Source organism: Pagrus pagrus (assembly GCF_965226575.1).
Source record: "Pagrus pagrus genome assembly, chromosome: 10".
Lineage (NCBI taxonomy): Eukaryota > Metazoa > Chordata > Actinopteri > Spariformes > Sparidae > Pagrus > Pagrus pagrus.
This window is the reverse complement of record NC_140194.1, coordinates 28,891,536-28,915,649: the sequence shown is the minus strand read 5'-3', so window position 1 is coordinate 28,915,649 and position 24,114 is coordinate 28,891,536. Positions and strand designations below refer to the sequence as shown.

The following is a 24,114-nucleotide window of genomic DNA, read 5'->3' as shown; positions in this document are numbered from 1 at the left end:
TGTCAAAGAATGGCCTTTTCTACAATTTTCCTCCTTAACCCATCCTCCCTACAGTGATCAGGTGGTGGTTCATATCCGACGGCCAGAGGACACACCACTGAACTCCCACCGTCGCCTCATATGGTGCCCGTTCATCCAGGATGACAACGAGGACAACCAGGACGACACCAGCCAGACCTTAGCCCTCCTACATGAAGACAGGGTACCAGAGTTTAACACAGAAATGTTTGTCTTAGACATTGTTTTTGTAACTTGAAACATTTGTTCTTTAACAATGCAGTCAAAATTTGCCCATCTGCTTACATGTATACGAATATGTATTAGTGCTGAATGTCAAGTTGTACATAGGGATATGATCCCAGCATAAAGGCTAAAGTGTGGTCATACGCACATGCAATTTAATCTTTACAAAGAAGAAAGAACCCTGGTGTCAGACCTGTACTCTGTGTTTAGCTATCAGATTAGTGTCAGGAAAGAGAAAAGTGTCAACTTTGCACATCTAATTTATGGTCCTCTCCATCTAGGCGGAGGTGTGGGACCTGGAGGTCTTGAGAGCCAACAACAGCAGCTGGCCTATCGATGCAACAGACCTAAAAGAAGGCCTCATCACAGTCAAGGGACATACCCAGGTAGGGGGTCAGGATAGAACAGTCATGTAACTGTCCATAACCAGTTAAATGGTCAGTACAACTCGATGAGGATTTCAAACAAGTGGAACCATAATTACTGATGATTCTGGAAAATTTCATCTGAAAAAGTAAAACCACAGAAAATAAAGCATAAAATGCTGTGTGTCTTTTGGTTTGTTGCATATAATCTTTACAGTGCTGATTGTGTGTGTTGTTTCTAGCGAGTCAGTGAAGGAGCCCTGTCTCCAGATGGAACCGTGTTAGCTACAGCCAGCCATGACGGATATATCAAGTTTTGGCAGATATACATAGAAGGGGTGCAGGATAAACCGAGGTAAGCAAGAATGCTTTCTTTTAAATGAACATTTATGTATCTCTTATTTACTTTAACACCATATCATTTATTTTGGATATAAATTCTTCTGACTTAAAATAGTTGAATTTTCTCAAGAATTTAAAAGTTGAGGTCCATGACGTACTCTGCCACTTACTCATCTTTATTATTCTGTCTTCAAGATGTCTTCATGAATTGCGGCCTCACGGAGGACGCCCCCTTTCCTGCCTTCTTTTTTGTGACAACCACAAGAGGCAGGACCCAGAGTGAGTACACGCTGCTGCACACACAGCTTTCAGTGAAAATTGTGACATGTGTATATCCGTCTTAGGCTGTTGCTGTTTGAATCTTCGCTGGTTCACATTCTTTTCTCCTTTCCTTTGTCACATCTGGTCACATCTTTTACTCTGCGCTCTATAGGGTTCCTTTCTGGAGGTTCCTGATAACTGGAGCGGATCAGAACCAAGAGTTGAAAATGTGGTGCACTGTTTCCTGGACCTGTTTACAGACCATCAGGTTATTGCTTTACTCATCATTTTTATGCACTGTGTCCTGTGGAATAGGCTTTGAACATCAAAAAGGTGCTTTAGATAAGTCTAAATTTAGTTCTTATGTCAAGAGAGTTTTTTAGAGGATTATTTCTGTCTGAAAGCTCATCCCATTAATTTACATTTACAGATTCGAGGATGCTAATAGTGGTGTTTTTTCCTCCTTTTTTAGATTTTCTCCAGATCTCTTCAACTCCTCAGTTATGCCCAGTCTGAAGGCCAGTCTGGACCTCGCTGCGGAGTATCTCATCCTCACAGATGTACAGAGGAAGGTCAGCACAAAGTTGTCGAATTTGTTGTGCAGTTTAAACATACTACAAGGATTTTTATGGCTATGATGCAGTCTCAGTTTCATATTGATGCCTATGGGTGTTCCAGTAGCTCAGTTGGAACAGTATGAATCCCATGTACAGAGGTTTTGGCCTACTGATGCATGTCAGATTTAGCTGATTTCATCATTTTCCAGGTTCTGTATGTGATGGAGCTGCGGCAGGACCTGGAGAAAGGCAAAGCCACTTTCACAGCGGTATCAGAGTTCCTGCTCACCCACCCTGTGCTCAGCTTTGGGGTCCGGGATGTCACCCACAGCCGTCTGAGACACACTGAAGTCCTCCCTGCAGAGGAGGAGAGCGAGAGCCTGACAACAGGTGCGCATGTGCACTCTCTCTCTCTCACACAAACACACACTTGAAACAAAAATCTTTTCACTGCTGTTGTCCTTTGATCATTTCTGTTGCCATACATTTTCTTTTCATCATAGTATGGGGTGTTCTTAGTCATTAAGATATTCCAAGGGCACACACACACACACGGTAATCTTTAAAACAAGGCAATTTATTTTTGTGTTCATTTGAGATGTTTTTGGGAACACTGCTTAATTAAATAGTGCATTAAATATGAAGCAGTATTGATCTTACAACACAGCTTACAGCACAACTTTTATATGTGTGTGTTTTCCTCCAGAGGGCACTCAAGGACCCACGGAGTCCAAGTCGGGGATTCAAATAAAACTCTACTGTGTTCACACCAAGTAAGTTTCCTCCCACTGGCTGATGTCAGTGTTAAGATGATGTTAGTTGGAGTGAAATAGAATAAAGCTTTAATGATCCTAAGGACCTATTTTGCATACAGATGGTCAATAATAATAAACACCAAATTTTTATTGATGGCGATTAAGTGAATCGTGATGTTTCAAATGCAGGTCAGCATACCAGTTGCAATTATGTAATTGTAGGGGATGAGTGTGCATGTTTGTGGAGTCTCGCGCAAGCAGCATGCAACCGGCCAACATTACTCTTTATTCTGTGTGTGTTCAGGAGTCTACAGGATGTTCAGATCTGGTTTCAACCCAACTTGGGTTCCAGCTCTGCAGTCTTCCTGCCCCACTCTGATTCTCAGGATGGTTTTGGTAAGTCACAGTCCCAAGACTTCAACATAAAGCTGGGACAGACAAACCCCAATGCATGGAAATGATGCCTCTTTATTTTTTACATAGGTTTCGTTTCCGTTGTGTACATTTGTAAACATCTGTAGACTGTGTTAAGAGTATTAGCAATTTATTTCACTAGAAATTTATTCAAATTGGATTATGTATTAAGGTATGTAACTATACAAAGTAGTTGTCATGTCAAAAGTACAACACCTTTATTTAAGCTGAACAATAGCATTATTGACCACTTTTGAACAAACATCCTTGTACTTTATGAAATATAGGATTCCACTATGAGTTCATTCATTTTATGATAAAGCTCTCCTCTGTCCTTTGTTTTGAATTTCTCAGTGATGGTGCTTTCTTTAATTGTTAATGTTGCAATGTTGGCACACAAATGAAGCCCTCTTCACATTCTGTGTATCCAGCAGGGTTTTCAGACCATCTCACAGACCAGAGCTCTGACAAGGAATCAGGAAATGGCTCTCAAACGGACCTCAGGAAGATCCCATCGCTTCCTGCTCCCACTGACTTCCTGTCAAACTCTGGTACCAGCAGCGGGGCGATGCCCAAACTGATGACTCCAGATGCTTTCATGACACCAAGCACTTCGGTAAGAACACTCAGGAGCTTTGTAAACTGCTTCTCTCCGGCTTTGATTTACAATTGGTCTGGGCTGTCTGGTTGGTGTCTGAGTGTCACTCCAGCATACAGTCAACAAAATAGTCAAAACACTTGAGCAAATGAGCGCTAGTCTTCAGACATTTTTTGTTCATCAGCTTGCATTATCTCACCCCATGAAAAGCACCTCCTCCCACGTACCAGCATTCAGCAGACACAAGCCATGACCCTGTGAATACACAATCTATACAAACTGAAAACCTGCGTTACCTTTGGCTGTTTGAACTCAGACAGCTAAAGATAAAGTAAGATTTTCAGTTTCATCCATGTGTGAAGTGAGCGGCGGGGAGTCAAACAGCTCTCTTTTTCTTTTTTCTTTTTTGAAGTTTTTCTTCAGTAACCCTCTGAGACCCAAGAAGTTTCTGGGCATTTTTTCTCCTGTAACATTTATTCTTACTGTGGCCTCATTTTCACTGCAATATGTAAGTCCCGCACTTCTATGGAAGCCGCAGAATCATGGCTAGAGGTAAGGGGAACTCAAAAATGCATTTTTTGCATTATAATACTGTTATGATGCCTTATTCACACAATTTGGAGATACAACATGATCATAGGATGAGATGCACTCACATGTCCTCACAAAGATCTTTGCATTTTACCAGGTGACTGGTACCTTCAGCCTTATCATTCAAGCCTTCTCGATTGCGCTGAGGAGCACATCATTTAATGTTTTACACAGGGTCTGGTTTGTGCAAATGGTTTGATTTTTGGCAAAACTTTGAATGAAACCATTACAATAAAGTGACCTTGTTGAAATACCATTTTTTGAATTTTAGATTTGGTTACTTTTCCTGGTGGAAGTTTTCGTCGCACATGGTAACATCCACTCATTGGAATTTGAAAATCCGATAATTTATATTTTCATCGTTTTCTGGCTTTAATAAATGGTTTAGTTTTGGCAACCCATCCCAGTAATGTATGGCATTATTGCAGTATGGCAGTGACTATAATGCAAGGTATAAATGTGGCAACCATGTTTTGTTTTTAACCATAACGTAGTGATTTTCCAGATCCATTACATTTTCGGTTGGTAGATCACTTTTTTGTCACCCTCCAGGTACCAGCATCTCCTGGCAGCAGCGCCAGCAGTTTGACCATTGTGACAGCGATCAGCAGCAACTCTGACTCCACTAACAGGTGAGCTTTTCTGTGCAATGTAGAAGTGATAAGATTGCAAAAAGAAATTCAGAAGTGAGCAGGATCTGTGGTACAGACTAATCTCAATTGAAATTTTATAATATGAAACATTCTTAACATCTTTGTGCTTAATATGTGCAGTTGGAGTTTGGAAATTGGATTGTGTGGGCTGTTACAGAAAAGTTTTACAACAGTGGCAGATTTAAATTATTTTAATTATTAAACTTCTTCAGTGCTGATTAATTCAGATTATATAATTTACATAGACAGAATTTAAGTACATTGTTTCCTCTTTTTACTGTGAGGATTGGTATGTTTTTAATTAGTTGTTTGTTGAAGTTATGTTTTTAATTCATTTGTTATCATTGCTACATATCAGCTTTTGTCTTCCTCTGTTTATTTTAAATCCAAACTGTTTGTCACCAATAGATTTACATATCCACATAATGTACAACTCCTCTGGTCACACATGTGAACATGTATCTCTGAGTACAGTATGTCTGTTTAACCATGTACAGAGCTATGGATGATGTCAGTCAGAGTCCCAATAGAACAGAGAACAACAACAGCAGCAGCAGTCTAGCACTCTCCACTTCCACCAGCAGCCCAAGAGCTGCTTCTGCAGTGCTGCTGCCTGGACTGGAGAACCTCCAGGTAGGACCTGACTCACTCTCCTACTTCAGGCATGCAAACTCCTCACCTTTCGGCGCTTTGATTTCAAAATAGGTCATCTACGAGATTCGTGTAGATCTGAGGAGAAACTTTTTGGGGGGGGGGGGGGTCGTCTAGGCCTGTCACAATTATTACATAATCGCCTGATAGCAATTATTTGAGCTGACCGCGATCATTTTGCATAATCGTCCGATTCCACAATCAATGGAATTCTAGTCCAATGTTAGAAAGGCCGCATAAACATGCTCGCATGGAAACATGGTGTTTTAAGAGCAGCGTGGCTCCTTTAAGAGCGTAGCGAGTGGAGAAGCAGGAGATAGAGAGACGGTGGCTGAGCTCAGAGCTGACAGGTGTGAGTGATGGAGAAGAGAAGAAATGAACAGTAAAGTTGTCTATTAGTAGTACATGTACAGTTTAGGTTTCTGTTTGTCTCTGAGTAAATACTGAAGCTCCTCAGGACCCAGGAAAGTTCCCGTGTCTTGCTTCCCAGCTGCTGGGTAAAGTGAGGGAGGAGCTAGGCTAACAGTTAGCCCCGAAGTTAGCATCAACTTCGGCCTTGGAGGCAAATCAAAGTCTCCCCTGTGCTTCCCGACCACGATCTAGAAGCTGAAGCAGGAACGGTTAACTATGGAAATGAGAAGAACATTACTCGCCCTGCCTCGTCGGCATGCAAACAGTAATCAGGAGTAAATGCTAAACGTCAGTGATAGACTCGTGTGCTGAGCTCTCATCCAGCGCGTGTGCTGGCTTGGCAGCGCGCAGCATGTGCCCGGGCTTTCTCCCCCTTCTCCACCTCACATGAGATGGAGAGAGAAGTCACCCCCTCCCAGGTGGGCTGCTTCCCCAAAATAAACCAATAGCAAAGCCCGTTAGAGGACGTAGAAGTAGAGTTAAACATCAATTTAGAGTACAAATTAATAGAGTAATTATTGTAATATAAACGTGATCAAATTTGATCTTTTTTTCTGCTTGCTGTGCCTGAACATTGATTACCATCTCCCAAAATGCAGTGGAAGACTGTAATAATAATAGATAATAAATAAACTACTATTAGGTGATTTTTGTCATCTTGTTTTGTCTTGTACAGGCTTTAGGGCTGAGCTGGTCTTTTGTGCAATTTCTATATGCCTATTGTCTTTAACCTGCTGATACAATGCCTTGGTAAATAATACATTTTTAAGTTCAACAAATCTTTCAATTTTCTCTTCAGAGTAGTCCAGATTCATACATTTAACTGTTAAAATTGACAAAATTTTCTTCCAGGGGCGCATACCCCCGGACCCCCCTAGTTGTACCCGGTTTTCTCTATCCACGCAATGTTCTCACCTTTTTCTCCCCTAACCAGTTCGCATGCCTGCTTCTTCTACAAGCCTGTTTATACTCTAAATTACATAATGCATTTTTTCATTATACTGCTTTTCTCTGTCTCTAGGCTTTAGCCTCCCCCAGTGGTCCTCTCTCACTTGATGCCCCTCAGGTTCTGGATTCTCCCCTCCTGCCACCTCTGGCCTCTCCGACCAGAGCCCGCTCCCCTGATGTCATCTCTTCAGCCTCCACAGCCATGTCCCAGGACATGCCAGAGATTGCATCCCAGACCCTGCAGCTTCAGCGTGGACTGGTGTCCAGCTTGGAGGCCTCACCTCTTTCTGCTCTCCAAACAGACAGCATGGCATCTGCTGCATCTGCCCTGCACCTACTAACCTCACCACGCACAGCCAACAACAACAGGTACGTTACAAGCAATGATGACGTAACTTTAATAGAAATGAATGTTGGCTTAGTGTTCACAAGCAAAATGTTCATCAGTGACTTAAAGCGTATAGAAATTCTTGGAGACAAACACCAAAACAATGTCTTTACTGTCTCAGCCTGTTGCCCCTCGAACTTGGAGGTGCAGATGGGCCAGTGGGTGGGGCAGTAGAGTCCGAGCCCAGACTCAGCAACACGCCATCTCTACTTGAGAACGCGTTATCACAGGAGAACCCTGGGGTTGGAGGAGGGTCCTCAGATGGCAGCGTTAGCCACACACCTTGGCCGGCCGCACCTGACATCACCAGAGAAACCAGGAACAGTCTCAGGGACAATGGTCTGAGCGACTGGTAAGAATCCCCATGTACAGAATTAACTTGAAGGAATTTAAAAATCTCACCACTACTTAGGAAGTATGTAACATGTAAGTTAAACCTGTAATCGAATTAGTGTTTGTCAAGATACATTAAATTAAAGCAAATGGAAGACTTGACCTAATAACTAATAACAGGCAGTATGAACTGTTCAGTTTATCTTTCATATCTGTGTTGAAACTGTAAAAGCAGCTTGAAATACATTTATCAAAAGAAGTTTGTGTCACATGTCTTGTGTTGTAGTTCAAGAGAGGAGTCAGACAGACAGGACAGACACTTGAGCTCCCCTTACCATCGACGCTCGTATCACCTCACACAGAACGACAGTCAGGATGCTGGCGCAGAGCAGAGGTAACATAAGGGAACACACCATCTCTTTCTTTATGCAAATAAACAGACATGTCTAGTGTCATTATAAAAAGAAGATATCACAAAACATGGCACAACACAAATTCAGCACTGTTTTTAATATACAATAATGTTCTGATTTTATGGAGCTTTTCCAAGATGAGTACAGAGCATCGAACTCTGTGTTTATCTGGTTTCTTTGTGTGACCCAGTGACCCTGATGATGAGGTGGCCAGTCTGGCATCATCCTCAGGGAATTGTGGCGCTCGCTCCTCTCACAGACTACCTGTTAAGGATTGGAAGACCTCGCCGCGAGGCTCGCCAAAACTAAAGAGAAAGACCAAGAAAGATGACAGGTATGTTGAGGTTTGATACAGAGCACGAAGTGGGCATGGAATAAAAACAATTTGCAGAATTGAGAAGAGTTGAATCTTGAGGCTGATGTTTTCAATGCAGCAGAAATCAGTAGTGTGAGGAAATAAGAAATGTGTACCGTGTTTATGAAAAGTGAGATAAGTGATTAGTCATTTAGGTGCCATTTTATATACACAACTAGTAAATAATATACTTGAGTATATATAAACTTGGAGTATTATTGTTAAGGTGTTTGCACATTTTGTCTCCTCAGTGAGTTGTCTCAGTCCAGGCACTTGGACTCTGGTCAGGTAAGATGATCACATATTGGTTACCTTCTTTTATATTCATTAACTACCACAATGAAAATATGAATGGAAGAAAAGTAATGTTGTGCTTTTGAATTAAAACACATTGCACCTACCTTTTAACCGTTAATTGATTTTTGGCTTCTTGCAGACAGGAAAATAGCAAAAATTAACTTGCTTAGCCACCAGCTTATAAAGTTACTGTTTCTTATCAAATCATTGTCTACTTACTAACTCAAAAATATTGATATAAGTAAAATTCCCATGTTTCAGCAGCACTTTCCCTTCGTCCACTCTGTCTCCTTTTTCAATCATTCTCTTCATCACCCTGTAGATGAATGCAGAAGTACAGGACAAGTTGTTGATGCCCCTGCGTAGCCAGCAAAGGGAGTTAACTGAACTGCGTGGACAGATTGAAGCCATGCAGAGCCCCATCATGGCTCAGGTAGAGCACGTCCTGACAAACCACCAGGAACAAAAACGTATCCTCCACTCTTACTCAACATTTTTGATAGCTTTCTGTGAAAAAAACAAAAACCTGAGCCCACTTTAGTACACTTGGCAAAGTGAACAACTGTGATGCCACTACTTAAAAATGAATCCCGGAGTTAACTGGTTACCTTCTTTTATATTCATTAACTACCACAATGAAAATATGAATGGAAGAAAAGTAATGTTGTGCTTTTGAATTAAAACACATTGCACCTACCTTTTAACCGTTAATTGATTTTTGGCTTCTTGCAGACAGGAAAATAGCAAAAATTAACTTGCTTAGCCACCAGCTTATAAAGTTACTGTTTCTTATCAAATCATTGTCTACTCACTAACTCAAAAATATTGATATAAGTAAAATTCCCATGTTTCAGCAGCACTTTCCCTTCATCCACTCGGTCTCCTTTTTCAATCATTCTCTTCATCACCCTGTAGATGAATGCAGTACAGGACGAGTTGTTGATGCTCCTGCGTAGCCAGCAGAGGGAGTTAACTGAACTGCGTGGACAGATTGAAGCCATGCAGAGCTCCATCATGGCTCAGGTAGAGCACGTCCTGACAAACCACCAGGAACAAGAACGTATCCTCCACTCTTACTCAACATTTTTGATAGCTTTCTGTGAAAAAAAACAAAAACCTGAGCCCACTTTAGTACACTTGGCAAAGTGAACAACTGTGATGCCACTACTTAAAAATGAATCCCGGAGTTAACTGGAACACTTGTAGGTCGCCCAAGGCCATGAGAAGGTTGTGTATAGTGAATGACATTTGGAACAAAGGCCTTTTTTGACAAACCCCCACAAAGTTGTGAGAAGAAAAAGAGTATGCATGCAGGCCTTGATGATAATCCTTCATATTCTTGTGAGCCTTGACATTTCATGACCTCAGAGCGCAGACTAGAGCGAGTTCTGGCAGAGAGTCAGAATCATCAGCAGCATCTTCAGGAGCAGCTCAGCCAGCAGCTCAGCCACACCCTCAGCTCGGTGCTAACCAACAGAATGGACAAAGTCCTACGAGATGAAATGAAGAAAACAGTCCCGCAAAGTAAGGAAGCACACAGAAAAACACACATGCTATTTTGAAGGAAATCTTCACATCTCTGAGCAGAGCTTCTCTCCGCTGATACAAAGTGGACTGTTTGTAAGAACAGTGCTCCACACTTGTTACCAGATGATGGTGGTATTGCACCATTTCGTTGTTTGCCAGTTGCAGACAAGGAAGATTATTTTAAATGCATTAAATCTAAACAGTCGGCTTATGTGGTGTTTCCTGTCCATGGCTTCTTTTTTGGATTTTGATTTTGATTTAGATTTTTCACCATCTACTTGCAAATGTGTGCTTGGTTCAGAAGACTTTATTCTTTCTTTTGTCTTCACTGCAGAATTTTGCTTTGCAGCATGGAAAAAATGGACCATGTGCACACTAGGCTATACATCAATAAATTACAGCGTTATCTTGACGCTTGAGATCATCCGAGGCATATGATGAATTAGATATAATAAAGGCAGCTGAGGTGTGTTGGGCTGTGACACTAAAATTAAGTCTTTGGAGAGATGTTTTCTTGCCTCCCCTCTGCTGCCCTCTAATTTGCGAATGAGATGTTCCTTTCCTTTTTCTTCCAGCCTTGATCTCATGCCTAATTATAGGGGAGTTGTTGCTAATCTGTCTTGCTAATTCATTATTTCCCCTCTCTAGCAATTGCCAAGAGTCTCGAGCCAGTGACCGGTCAGCTGAATAGTACAATTGCTGCAAAGCTGACCGCTGTGGAGGTGACCCTGAAGGACAATGTCAGCAAGGTGGTCAAATCTAAGGTAAGCGGCTGGCTCTGTATCCTGTCCGGTCCTAAATCTTCAGAACATCACCCCCCCCTAATTTCTGCTTCCTGTTTACAGAACACAACGGATGCAATGGGGCGAGCAGCAGCTGAAGCGATGCAGGGGCCCATCCAGACAGCCTATAAAGACGCTTTCCAGAGCACCGTGCTGCCTGTTTTTGAAAGAGGCTGCCAGTCCATGTTTCAACAAATCAACGACAGCTTCAAGCAAGGCACGCAAGAATGTAAGTTAATTTTTTTATACATCAAATTCTGTGGTTTTGTCAGCTTATAGATATCAAAATACAGAGGAGACAGCTCCAACTACTGCAACACAAAGTCAATCGGTATTTAGTGGCTGGATAATGTTGAAATGGACCTAACATCCATTCATTATATGCACAGACACTTGAGAGTCTTGGACTGTCTGTTGAACCTCTTCTGATGGCTCACGATGGCTGGTTTCTTGTAGAGACTCTTTGTGCTGGTGCTCTCTTCATGGTGGTTGCTCCCCCTCTGTAGCTCTGAAACCAAGGTCTGTTTATATGGAAGTCTAATTAAATAAACACCTCTTTCAAATAGCTCAGGGACAGCTTTTGTAATGATGCCTTTTCAGTTTGAGCCCGGCCACTGATGTGTTGATGAGCAGCCTATTTATTTTGAGACTGTGCTCTGAAAGCTGGCAGCTAGATGTTTTTTAAAATTTACCAAGGCTGTCATATGTACAAAGGGGAGACACACAGTTAGCCTGCAGTAAATTAGGGCCATAGTAACCGTCTGAGCATTTGAGCTTGTTCCAATTTAAAATTAATCCATGATCAAATTCAGGGTTTAGTGTTTTGTGTATAAACATTGACTGATACTCTGCTGCAAATGCTGCACTAACATTTGCATTGTTACTTTGCGAGCCTTTAGCAGTGTCGCTTATGCCCAGATTTTCTGTTTGAGGCTGTTTAGACCTGGTATAACCATCCGTACTGAGTGATCCTATCACAATTGGACAAAAGTACGAGTGTGAACACCCCTAGGACACACTGAGGACACATTTGAGATACGATCACTCAGACCACATTCAGAAGTGGTCTAGGTCCCATTTGACTACATTCTTTTAGTAGTGTGTACACACGTGTCCTTGGCCACATTGAGGGACTGCCTACTCAACTCAGGTCCTCAGCAAAACAACAGGAGGAAGCCACAACATTGGGCAGAATGGGCTACACACTGTCTGATTTCTATGTAGTTCACTCTAATGTAAATTTTGTGTTTGGGCTCCTGCCGATGTTAGCAGCAGACGTTTGTAAACGCACTGTTTCAAGTAAGCATTGAACTACTAACCACAATATCCCCAGACTCCCTTATGAAGCCCCGATTTTGAGAGTTGTTGAATTAGGAGAAACTTTACAAACTTAACAAAAAACGGCAACAGCTAATTCAAAATCATTTGTGCCTTCTTGTATATTCAGTTGTTTCTTTCCTGTGTCAGTTTGTCATGACACCACTGTACCAGCCTGTCTGCTTCCATGTCTAACGTCTGTCTTACCTCCCAAAATTTAGCAGCTGTTTGAACACACCGTTTCAACTGATTTTACCATTTGTACTAAATTTATAAAAGGATCTCAAATTTCACAAATAAAGTAAAGGGGAACCAATATAGGGTACTTCTTCGTTGCCCGTGGAGAAAGTACCCAGACTCAAAAAATGGCTCAATTTTGGTAGCTGTTGAGTTAGGAGAAGCTTTAATGTGTTAAACGTGTCTTAACTATTTGTGCCTTCTTGTCTATTTGGCAAATATTAACATGAAGATATTAGGGCTGCCACAAACGATTATTTTGATAGTCGACTAATCACCGACTATTTTTTCGATTAGTCGACTAATCGGATCATACGTAAATTGAATGTATAACATACAGTTTATCGTACCAGCATGCAGCTGCTCTTATATAACAATCATTAGCTTTCAGCTTGAAGTGTTTAAGGTATATGCTAACTACTAGTGACATAGGCCTTAATAAACTCTCCCATGACATTCTCATGCACCTGTACATCAGAAACAATAGGAGTGATAGGTACAGTAGGATATGCAATAATTAACTACTGCATACATCTTGACAGCTCTACTTTACACTGTTGATTTGTATAATCCCAACAGACATGTCCGGTGATTTTCAGCTTTCTGTGTTTGTTTCTGTGTCTGTTTTGATGATACAAGTCAGAGGTCCTGAAATGTGTGTTTCTCTTCTATAAAACACATTCTACATCGCGGAGGCAACGTCTCTCCACTGAGGGCTTCCTTCACCTTTGAAAGGGGGCAGAGCTCCGTGGGAAACACCTGCCTGACACAGCAACGTAGGGAACCGTGCACGTCCGCGGCGCACAGCTCCACGGACATGCACGGGGGAAAAACGGCGTCGCCGTCGCACCGAATGCACGTGGCTACGCGCCGCTTTGGGTTGTGAGCACGCATGTTGCGCGTCTACATTGGAAACTAATAGGTAGACTATTATCAGTATAATCAGAGGCAACCATGAATGAGTTCGCCTCAGTTTCACGTGATTGTCACTGTCAGCCTGTTAATTTTACTGACCCGAGCTGAGACGAACCCCCCCTCCCCAAAAACAAAAACTCTTCGGATCTGAACGATTCACACAAGTCACCTAATTGGCCACGAAAAAAGCGAGTTGCGCTTTTCGGCGCGCTGTTTGCATCCCTGAATATAACAAAAGTGCATTTTGTGCTCAGTGCTCACAACGAACTGTATTCAACTTTACTACACTCTGACTCTATATAATCCCAAACTGCACAAGGCTCTTGTTCTTAAGGCTAATGAATCAAATCGTCATCGCTAATGTTAACGTTTACAGCTATCAATATGAGTAAGTAGTAAGTTAGCTCTCTGTTTACGCTAATGTTAGCAGCTAACTAGCCAGTTAGCTTAACGAGACGCCGGTCCCTTTTCATCGTCGTTGTCAGCCACAACGTGCTTCCTTTTCAGGAGCTCGTGCATCGCGCTTGTGCTGCCGTGAAAGGCAAGTTCTGTCTTGCAGATATTGCATCGCACACTTTTCTCTTTAGTTTTCTTAAAATGCTCCCACACTTTTGAGCTCCGTTGCCGCCGGGTAGCCATGATACCAGAGAGCCCGTCTGGTATAACTTCAGGTGACACCACGGCTGACCCAGATTACCACTACTGCGCATGTGTGTCAAGGACAGAAAGGCAGACGCGGCAGTGGAAGGTGCCGCAGCAGAGAGAGAAAACAAAGTTAAAAAAAAAAAAACGACGCGTCGACTATTAAATTAGTTGTCGACGATTTTAATAGTCGACGTAATCGTGACTAGTCGACTAATCGTGGCAGCCCTAGAAGATATATTTTGTGGAAAAAAACATTGTGTTTGTTTGTCCCAGTGATGTATGTTTATTGAATGTAGAGGGGGCAAGTGGTCACTCAAAACGCATGTTGGTGCTAGGTGATAAACTGACCACTTGTGATCAGATCACTCAGGACGGATGTTAATACCAGGTCTTCCCTCCTTGTTGTGGGTGCATGGTGTTAAGTTTGTCTGATACATGAAAGTGCACCAATGTTATATATTGATTCATCATGCAGTGGTTACCCTAATGTGTCATATTCATGGATAGGCATATATTTAAGCAAACATAACTGGTTTGATGTACACTTTCATGCATTACTGATCTATTACAATAAATAGCAGTCAATATTTCTGTTTGCATTGCATGAAAAGGATATATTTTTCAGCTAATTGAGTTGTTATGGCTAACCTTTTAGCAACCAACTGCTATTTACATTTTACATATGGATATCCCACTGGAGTTGTTCCGGGGATCCTGACAAGCGTAACACTAACAACACAACCCTTTTCACTGTGGTCCCGGGAAAATATTTTGATGTTTAACATGCTCAGTCCTCAACTTTCTTCACCAGCCTGACATCTGTTTTTTGTGCTTGGAAAGGTGGTGTATGCTCATCTTGTCTGAGCTTAGAAAGGGCCAGTTGTTGGTTGGAAATCTAGCTTTATGTAGTTTTGAGTGATGTGTTTGCTTGTGTGATGGGAAGAACCAATTTTCGGTCAACTTTCATCTTCGTAGACATCCAACAGCTTGAGGCCCATATGAAGAACAGAAAGCAGAGGGAGCAGGAGGCACGGGACCCCATGATTGGCCAGCTCCAGCAGATGATCGACGGCTTCCAAAGCTCCTCTGATCAGCTGGCCAATAACATCACAGCTAACGTCCGGGCAGAGGTCCAGCACCAGATCCAGATGATGGTGGGAAAGTATGTATCCGAACTATCCCTCATTGATCACACTGTTAGCGGCTTATGATTGGAAAGAACTGAATCACCTCTAAACAATTAACACTATTTTCTCTCTTCTCTCCTTATTCATCATTTAAATACATTTACATATTTCAATAAATATGATCTCGCTAATGCAGTGTGTTCATTTTTTATACAGAAAATCACACTGACATTTCCCCCCACTTAGTACTATGGGCTACAACCATCAAGTTTAAAAAGACTCCTGCTGTTAACTGATATTCCCTTCAGTGATTGATCTGATAACATTGATTGACATTCCAAGCGGATATTTTGAATATCAGATATGCATATCAGCAGATGACTCTGCCAGTAGCCCCGGCCTTATCCACTGCCTATTGAGCAGGTGCCTAATGGATTGGAGAGCAGAAACAAGCAAAGCTTAATCCTGGGGCTAATGTAAGAACATAAATTCGATCCGGTCTCTTGTTCCCTCTTCAATTAATTTCATGGCCTCTAGAGTTTATAGATTTGTCGGGGGCGGAGCGGAGAGAAAGTAGTTTGCCAACTTAAACTTTAAAATCTTGAAAATGGAAATGACAGTGTCGGACTGTGCAGAGCCAGATATTGTTTTCCTAATCTGACATTCAAAGTAATCGCTTGTATGTTATAAACATCAAATCAAACTTTGTGCCAACATAGAGACAAAATGACACTCACAAAAAGTGATGAATGACATAATTCCTTCTGATATCAGGCTCGGACGTAGTACATAGGCTCTTTGTGTCTTGACTGAGCCATCTGTCCAAAAACATACAATATGGTGGATAAACCTTCTTTCTGTCCTCATGTTTTTTCTTCTGTCTATATCCTCCCCAGTTTGCAGGAGTCTATTCTTAGCCATGTGCAGCGAATTGTCAAAGGGGAGGTGAGCCTTGCAATGAAGGAGCAGCAGGCAGTGGTCACCTCCAGTATAATGCAGGCGATGAGGTCAGCGGCTGGCACGCCCGTCCCCACAGCACACCTCGACTACCAGACACAGCAGGCCAACATCCTGCAGCTCCTCCAGCAGGGCCAGCTCAACCAGGCTTTTCAGCAGGTAACACACACACACAAGCACAGGCACGCAGATATAATCAGGTGTAGCTCTGTACATATTGCAGCCTCTGCAGCTGAGCTCTATTTTCTCACTGCTAATGAATGCAAACACCCTTACCTAACTTGTAATCATACACATTCACACACAAAAGGGCCCACCAGGACTCCAAGGCCCAGAAAGCAAATTTACTGCAACTACTTCCCACACCAGCAGTTCTTTAGTCGTGCTTCACACACTTGTGTTTTATCCCGAGTGGCTTTGCACCTGAACACGCTGTAATTGCCTCAAACAACTCGTTTCACTTTTTTCTCCCATCCCCTCGCTTCAGTCCCTCTGGCTTTTTGTTATCATCCATGTTTATGTGCATATAGTTCAGTTCTTAACCCATGGACTTTTGGATTGACACTTAACAAACATGAGAATAGCCTGGCTAAGCTCATGCTTTCATTAGATCTGGGACTTACTTCCCACCAGATTGCTGTGGCATGGAAACATCTTGTGTTTTTTGGATTCTGAATAACATTGTGATTTAAACAAGAAATATGACAGCATGGCATCTTCACAGACATTTCTCAGGCTAGTTTTACAAGTAAGTCACAGCCACTAAGCTGCAAGCAGTTTGTGGTCAGACCTTTTCTTGCTTTAAAGTTGGTGGACGACTCCTTTCTTTAGGTGGCCCACTGCAGCCTGAAAGGTTTTCTTCTAGATTTCTTGCACGGAGAGAGCTATTTGAATTTGAGTTTGATAAAAATGGTTTAATATGAATAAAAAGCTTCCTCTCCTCCTTTCCTCCAGGCTCTGTCAGCAACAGATCTGAACTTGGTCCTGTACGTGTGTGAGACCATCGACTCTCAGCAGGTGTTTGGTCAGCACCCCTGCCCTCTCAGCCAGCCTGTGCTGCTGTCACTCATCCAGCAGCTCTCCTCCAACCTCACAACCCGCTCTGAGCTCAAAATCAGGTGAGAAAAACAAAGTTATTTCAATACAATTGCTGGTATTTGGTTCTCTTTTTCACTTGCATCCATAATATCTCTATTCTCTCATTGAAGATTATGTGGATCCACTTAGGGGTGAGCGTAAACATTGTGGATTGTGGTGGAACAAAAAACACAATAGATACAGTGTTTTTCTAATTGAGATATACATTTTCATGACAATGACAATGTCCCCAGCCCGTCCTGACTAGTAATACCACTTTGTACCGAGACAGTAGTCTAATAGCCCTCATAGTTTCAGCTGGAAGATGTTAAAGTGGAGACTTTGCTACTCAGTATAAAAAGTAAACTATAAACAAACTCACAAAAAGTTAAGAAGAAGAAATATTTACACCTATTTTCCTGTAAATCATCTTTGTACTGCATCTGTCGAGCCCAGAGACTTTGTGTTCAGTCCCAGTCTGGTGTCCAAGCCATGTTCACTGGAAGGTGGCTAAGGTCAGTCAAGCTGGCCCACGTTGATTGCAGTGCTGGCAGACTCCAGTCAGCTAATAGCCACTTGCCTACCTGAGATACCTGCTAACGGCAGCTGGTATTCACAGCCAAAGATAGCCACAGCAAAGAGCAGTGAGCAGCAATTAGTGGTTATGCTTCCCTCTTTAGTTTTAAAGCTACATTCAGATTCTGTCTATTTCTTACAAATTATACCTTTTAATCTTAAAACACATTCTGCCCTCCACATAATGACAAATACATTTTCTCAACAAATGCACCACTTTGCTTATTTTCACTGTGTGCACTCCGAGAAGTTTGATCAGTCTAGCAATAACTAAATTATTGATGATCTTCAGTAGCTGTCAGCCTCTCAGTATTTTTTTGCATATGGCAAAAAAAATAATCAGATCTGATCTTTGTTACTGAAATTTGATACAAATATCTATGGTTCTTACCTGTTTACTTTTCATAATACTTGCAGTATATAATCTCACACCACTGTAGTTTGATGTAAGACCTGTCTTGCAATCCAGCAGGCATAATTTGCAGTTTTGGAAAATGTCATTGCTTTTAATGGAAAACCTGTGAACTGTAGAAACGTGCCTTCTTCCCAGAACGTCTTCATTTTAAGTTAATTTTCTTTCAAAACAAATGCAGTGAACATGTTTTGAATTACATTACACGCCTTCTCTCTTACACCTGCTGGATCCTGTGCTACAGTCAATCAGTAATAAAAGCCCTTCTTTGGTGAAAGTTTTGCTCCCCATCTCTGTTCATCTCTGTTGAATGCCCATTATTCCCAATCTCCTGAGTGCTAAATGGTGCTAAACTGCTGACCCCATCACCCTGCTCCGTCCGTAGCCCTGCTACATGGCTGTCCGGGGAGCGCAGATGATCCTGTGAATAGCTTTGCAGTTTTTAGATGCTCTCTCTTGTTCTCTTCCTCCTGTATTTTTCCTGCATCTTTTTATTCTGCCATTCACAATTGCACTTCCATATGTTTTTTTTGCTCTTTTGAGTGTCATGCTTTGTTATTCTCAAGATGTGTGAATGTCTCCTCAGAGAGCCCTGGACTCACTCACTTTATGTCCTTTTCTTTTTCTATGAATCATTGCAGCCCATCTCCTCTTGATCTTTTCTGCCCCAGAAAACCTCTTTCTCTATCAGAGTCCCTTTATCACGCCGCTCTGTGTCTGGATCACCTGTCTGCTCCTGCGTTTACGTTGCAGCTGCCTACAACAGCGAGTACAGCCCTCTGGTGCTGCTGTGCCATCTGGAGAGAGAGATGGCAGTAGGGTGTGGTTTAGTCTGAGGCATTATAAGGACAGAACACAATCATGGTAGAGTTCAGATAAAAGATAGAATCAAGACAAGGTAAATGACAAAAAAAACATCTTAGCAGTTTCTCACTATTTCCTACTTTGATGGCTAATTGTTTTTGAGCCATGTAGGAAAACTCTGCTCTCATGAGTAAAGAGAAGTCAATTAATATTAGAATAAGGCTTCTGCACAGTGTGTTTTTGGGGCTTTGCACAAGATAAAGGATCCTTCTTTTTTTATACTGCTGATTGATGGTATCTAAGAAGAATACATGAAAGATTCGCAGAGAGAAACAAAAGCAATGGTAGGATTGTTGGGACCAGAGAGGATTGTTGGCAGGATCGTTAGCTGGTTTCGAAGAACACATTGTTGTCCAAATGGATGTGAGAATAATGTGAACAGAGGGACATTAACGGCAAGTTAATGTGTGTGTGAAAGGGCTTGACACAATTTAGTTAATAGCTTATCTCAGCAAGACATTAACTAGCCCGTCAGTATCTGTGATGTTGGTCCTGTGACATTTAATGTCCCTTTTTTTAAAGAGTGTGATGGCAGTGTTATGGGGACTTGATAGACGTGTGTGTGTGTGTGTGTGTGTGTGTGTGTGTGTGTCGTGGGGAACTCTGGCTGGACGCCAACTGGCGTTGGGGGAACAGCTCTAATGTCGACTGGGATCAGGTAATGCTCCAGACGTGGAGATGAATGGTCATTTAAACCGCAAAGACAGTGATGGTGGGAGAGCAGCACTGCTGGAGAGTCTGACCACCAGATGTCTGCCTAAACCAATTAATTGAGGAGTTAAATGTAGTGTAGTCTCAGTAAGAGGACAGGGCACAGGTGACTGTGGCACAACTCAATTTCTGCTGTAATATCTGAATGAAAACAGAAGGTACACATTCACACAATGGGCTTGCAGCCAGGGAGATAATCAAGGACATTGCTTGACATTCAAACAGCAAAAGATACATAGAAATTTATAGAGCCGGCCTTCCTCTCTGTGTTTTGACCCTGGGAACAGCTGCAGGGGAGGTGTATGCATGTTATCCTTGGACTGTTTATTGTGGCTGAATGAATGTTTAACTTCTTTCATTTTATGCAGTTTTCTCCACTGGAGAACTGGAACTGGAGAAAAACAAGTTTAAAAAGTCGCCACATTCTGTTTTTCCAAAGACTGCGATAGGTAAAATAACATGGCAATCAAAGGCTCTCTTAGTGCTTAAAGGCAGAAAAAAAAGTTGTAAAAATAGTTCTGTTGCTGAAATAAGCATATTGGCTGATTGAAGACAATTTTCCTTTTTTGTAAGAATTGTATATGAGAAGTGAATTGTATAGTTGAATGTACAAAGGATTCAGTACAAACATCTTGAAAAAGCAGGAGGTTCAGTGGGTGACATCACAGATCATGTGACACACTCAGAGGAGCACAAAACAGTTTAAAATCTTTACATGTATAATTGAGAGCCTAATCTCTTTCAGTGTGTAAAATGTCATTCATTAATTTGAGTGACCCAAATCTGCATGCATTCTCTCCTGATTAGACCCTAACCAAAAACAACACAATAGTTTGGACAATTAGATAACTTGTTTACTTCATACACTTATTTTTAAGTGGGCTAGTAATTTAGCAAATAACTTGCACCGCTGAAATGTTATTGATGGCCAGTAACGTTAGCTAACAATCTGCATATTCGGTCAGAAATGGGTATCCAGGCAATGTTCTGAGCATTTCAGGTTGTATTAATTAAAACGTTTACAGCTAAACAATCAACTGGCTAATTGTTACTTTAAATCATTAATCCATTTTTGTAAATTTTGTAGTGAACTTTGTGTGAGCTCTAGGCTGCTAGTATGCATAACCGCAAGTGGAGAGAGACGAGAGATGAAAACTACAAGCTAGGCAGTGGAAAACTGCTGTGCTGTACTTTTGCTAGATGGTTGGAAACAAGGCACATGTTTTCCGCCCTTACACGCAAAAGACTTGTTGCACTTGTGGCCTTTGCAGCATTGTGGCATTTTGAATGTTTATTTCACTGCAGCATTGTCACCAAGGAGCAGAGTCTTACTTGTGGATTGGGAATAGCAAAAATGCATCATAGACCAATGTTGTCATTTCTCCTGCACTCATGGCAGAACATCCTCACCCAGCCTTTAATAATTTATACCTCATGCCTACCTTTGATTACCTATGCCTGGCTGGAAGTTTCAGGCATCTTCTGTCATGATTATCTGACATCTCTTTCCTCTGTGACCCTGTCCAGCTACCTGGAGGATGCAGTGATGAACCTGGACCACGGTGACCCCCTGACAAGAGACCACATGGCCGCCGTGCTGGCACAGGTCAGACCGAAACTCTTCACCTTCCTGCAGCAGGACCCCCACAGCCCCCTCAGCAAGAGGGCGCGGCGCCTGATGATGATGCTGCAGGGTCTCGTCAACCACTAGTCCGTCATTTAAAGGGTGGTGCAGAAGAGCCGTTTCCTCATAGATACCAATCATGAGTTCATTTTTGTTATCGAATGTTTTAGAGGAGAGGGCAGCAAGGACAGCTCCAGCTCTCTTTGAGCGGTTTCTTGGAGCTTGAGGACGGGACGTGCTGTTGGTTGGAGACAGAAGATGAGAGCTCCTCAATGACTCAGTTTGAAACCTCTTACTTGGTTCAAGAACGTTCCCTCCAGCCCACCTGTCCCTCATCACAACCCTTAATTCAGCTCTTTCTCCCACTGTTCCCCTGCTCATCCTGCACCAGTGTCAAGTTAAGTTATAGAAATTGTTTTTGTCACTCAGTATGTTTTTTTTTTGGACAGACCTTCAGTGGAAGACAATAATGGTCCAGACGACGTAGAAGTTCACTGTAGATTCTTCCAGACTTTTGTTACTGCTGCTTTTCCCCCCAAACAAGAGGCATCATGGCTGTCTCTCATCCTTTTATCCCCATCAAGAAGCATAAGACCGTCTTAGAAACGACAGCCAGAGAGAGTTCTGGTCGTCCCCGTCTCCCAGAAACATCATACCTGACACCCCTTTGATGTCACTTCATCCAAATGTGCATAAGACTCAAAGAATGTTCAGCTCAGTGGTTTAGCAGACCAAACATCGCCGTTTCTTTTGTTCTACTCGTGTTCCTCTGACCCATCAGTCAGACATCTTAAGTTTTGGGATACTAAACAACAGAAGGAACAAAGTTAAAGAAGACATGTTTTGCCTCAAAATGTCGCCTTGTATTTTGGCCTTAAGAGAAAAACAGCAGGCTTGGACACATTTATTTTTTTAGATACAGACCAGCATCCTCGCTCGAGCAAACTTGGAATTCAGTTGCTGCAGGATTACGCTGTCCTCAGTTCAGTTTTTTCAAACAACCAAGCTTATCCCGGCAACCAAAAGTATGTAACACCCGAAGCCATTTTCTGTTGGTTGCATATTTGCTTTCAGTTACTTCTTAATAGGTTGGAGACGACAACCTCGCCAAGCCAAATCTTTGTCAGTGCTTTGACAGGATCAACACGTTGAATTGTTGTACGTAAAGTTAATGGAATTTGATCCTGTGTTTGAAGCATTCAGGATGAAAAGCGTATCTCATTATACTTTTTCCATCTGGCCTTGTTTTCACAAATCATTCTGATGAGCCATTTGGAAAAATACAAACAAGATTAAAGGATGCGAAATAACATTTTTCAAATGTAACAAATATGTGTGAAGGTCCTCCAGGCTGAAAAGAATTCCCCTGTAAAATCAGAAATGTTTGGAGCCCGACAGCGAGTTAGGCAGCCGTCCATGTGTACAGCTCTGTCCTGTAAATTGATCAGACCTCTCCCCATGTTTTCTTCTGTATGTCAGCCCCCTTTTTTTATATAAACATTTAGTATTTGTAAGACTTGTATACTTGCTTTAAGATTCATCAAACTAGTTATAATACATGATAAAATACTTCCGAAACATAATTGTTACTGATGATGTTATTTTATCAGGCTATTCCAAATAATGTTTGTAAACTTAATGTGCAGTTACTTCTCATAGGCTGTAGGAGGCAGCACTTAGTTGGACTGCAGATATTCACCCTGCTTGTTGTTTAGGTTTTGAATTCATTTCATTCATTCCTGCTCCGACAGTAAACATTGAAAAGCCTGCCTTTAGGTTGTAAATGCACCATTTGTTCATCTTTAAAGTGTATGATAAGTTGTGTACAGCCCATTTACACACATCATTGTTTCATCGCAGGGTGGCCACCCTGTTCTGCTGATTGTAAAATAAAAGTTCTGTTCGTTTGACCTCTGTGTTTAGAATCTGTGAAGTTGGATCTGTCTAGCAAGTGCCTTATAGCATTCTCCATGATTTAATTTAATTTGATCCCAAGCATTATCCGATAGCGGTTCCATTAACCTCGACAAGCATTTATGTCATGAAAGCTCATGTGTGGCTGGTTCTGAAGTTAAAGCTCTCACCGCTCAGCAGAGGAGGATCTGTACGTTTTGTTTGCAAATATTTGACTACCAAGACAGTTGATTTGGACAGATATTTGAATGCTCATGAAACAGAGAGAGAACTATTTTGAGCACCTTCAGCTTTCAGTTGCAGACCCTGGTTTATTGTCCTCAGAGTTTGAAGGACAGGTTGACTCCCGCCTCACCCTGAGGTGGGAGCTGTGTGAGAACAAGACCGAGGCTACAGTGTATGTTATTTTTTTCTCTACTTTGTGTTCCTCTGCTTGGACAGTTATGTTGTGTATCTTTTACAGTTTCTTTTACCCTAAACATTTTGGAATAAAAAGACTTGCTCAATTTATTGTGTCTTTATTTTTATGTTGTGTTCTTCCAGAAAACAGTCCTGACATAAGTTCAAGTGAGCTGCTTCCTACGGCAGCCTCACTGGCCAAGAGAGACAAAGTTAACATCAGTCCTTAGCATCAGAGTAACTAATACATTCAGTTATATACCATTCTTAAAGGGCAACTCCACCAACTTTACACATTAAAGTGTGTTTACAGGTCTTGGAGAACTGCTGGATATGTGAACCAAGTAGTATACAGCCTTGTGTGGGTCCAGAGGAAGCTGCATGTAATCTGATCAATTGCTTCATTGATGTCACTGAGTGGCTAAATTGAATCGTGGGTAATATAGGCACCAGGA

General features: G+C 41.9%; 1 protein-coding gene across 2 annotated transcripts in view; it reads left to right on the top strand.

Annotated features, from left to right (window-relative positions):
• The window catches only part of edc4 (enhancer of mRNA decapping 4), a 28,704-nt gene extending 4,938 nt beyond the window's left edge, over window positions 1-23,766 (top strand). Inside the window, exons 6-31 of one of the 2 annotated variants that reach the window (XM_084364526.1) lie at window positions 55-202; window positions 525-629; window positions 851-963; window positions 1,146-1,229; window positions 1,384-1,479; window positions 1,684-1,783; window positions 1,978-2,158; window positions 2,475-2,541; window positions 2,828-2,919; window positions 3,372-3,553; window positions 4,679-4,758; window positions 5,277-5,412; window positions 6,863-7,158; window positions 7,299-7,529; window positions 7,797-7,904; window positions 8,114-8,257; window positions 8,530-8,566; window positions 8,898-9,008; window positions 9,491-9,635; window positions 9,944-10,099; window positions 10,751-10,866; window positions 10,948-11,113; window positions 14,974-15,160; window positions 16,022-16,241; window positions 17,037-17,200; window positions 21,250-23,766. In XM_084364526.1, coding sequence (XP_084220652.1) covers window positions 55-202; window positions 525-629; window positions 851-963; window positions 1,146-1,229; window positions 1,384-1,479; window positions 1,684-1,783; window positions 1,978-2,158; window positions 2,475-2,541; window positions 2,828-2,919; window positions 3,372-3,553; window positions 4,679-4,758; window positions 5,277-5,412; window positions 6,863-7,158; window positions 7,299-7,529; window positions 7,797-7,904; window positions 8,114-8,257; window positions 8,530-8,566; window positions 8,898-9,008; window positions 9,491-9,635; window positions 9,944-10,099; window positions 10,751-10,866; window positions 10,948-11,113; window positions 14,974-15,160; window positions 16,022-16,241; window positions 17,037-17,200; window positions 21,250-21,433 — 3,649 coding nt within the window. In that variant the 3' untranslated portion in view covers window positions 21,434-23,766. Of the gene's footprint in view, window positions 1-54; window positions 203-524; window positions 630-850; window positions 964-1,145; window positions 1,230-1,383; window positions 1,480-1,683; window positions 1,784-1,977; window positions 2,159-2,474; window positions 2,542-2,827; window positions 2,920-3,368; window positions 3,554-4,678; window positions 4,759-5,276; window positions 5,413-6,862; window positions 7,159-7,298; window positions 7,530-7,796; window positions 7,905-8,113; window positions 8,258-8,529; window positions 8,567-8,897; window positions 9,009-9,490; window positions 9,636-9,943; window positions 10,100-10,750; window positions 10,867-10,947; window positions 11,114-14,973; window positions 15,161-16,021; window positions 16,242-17,036; window positions 17,201-21,249 lie in introns of both variants that reach the window. The other variant, XM_084364525.1, reaches the window with a different exon arrangement.
• Window positions 23,767-24,114: the final 348 nt, after the last annotated feature.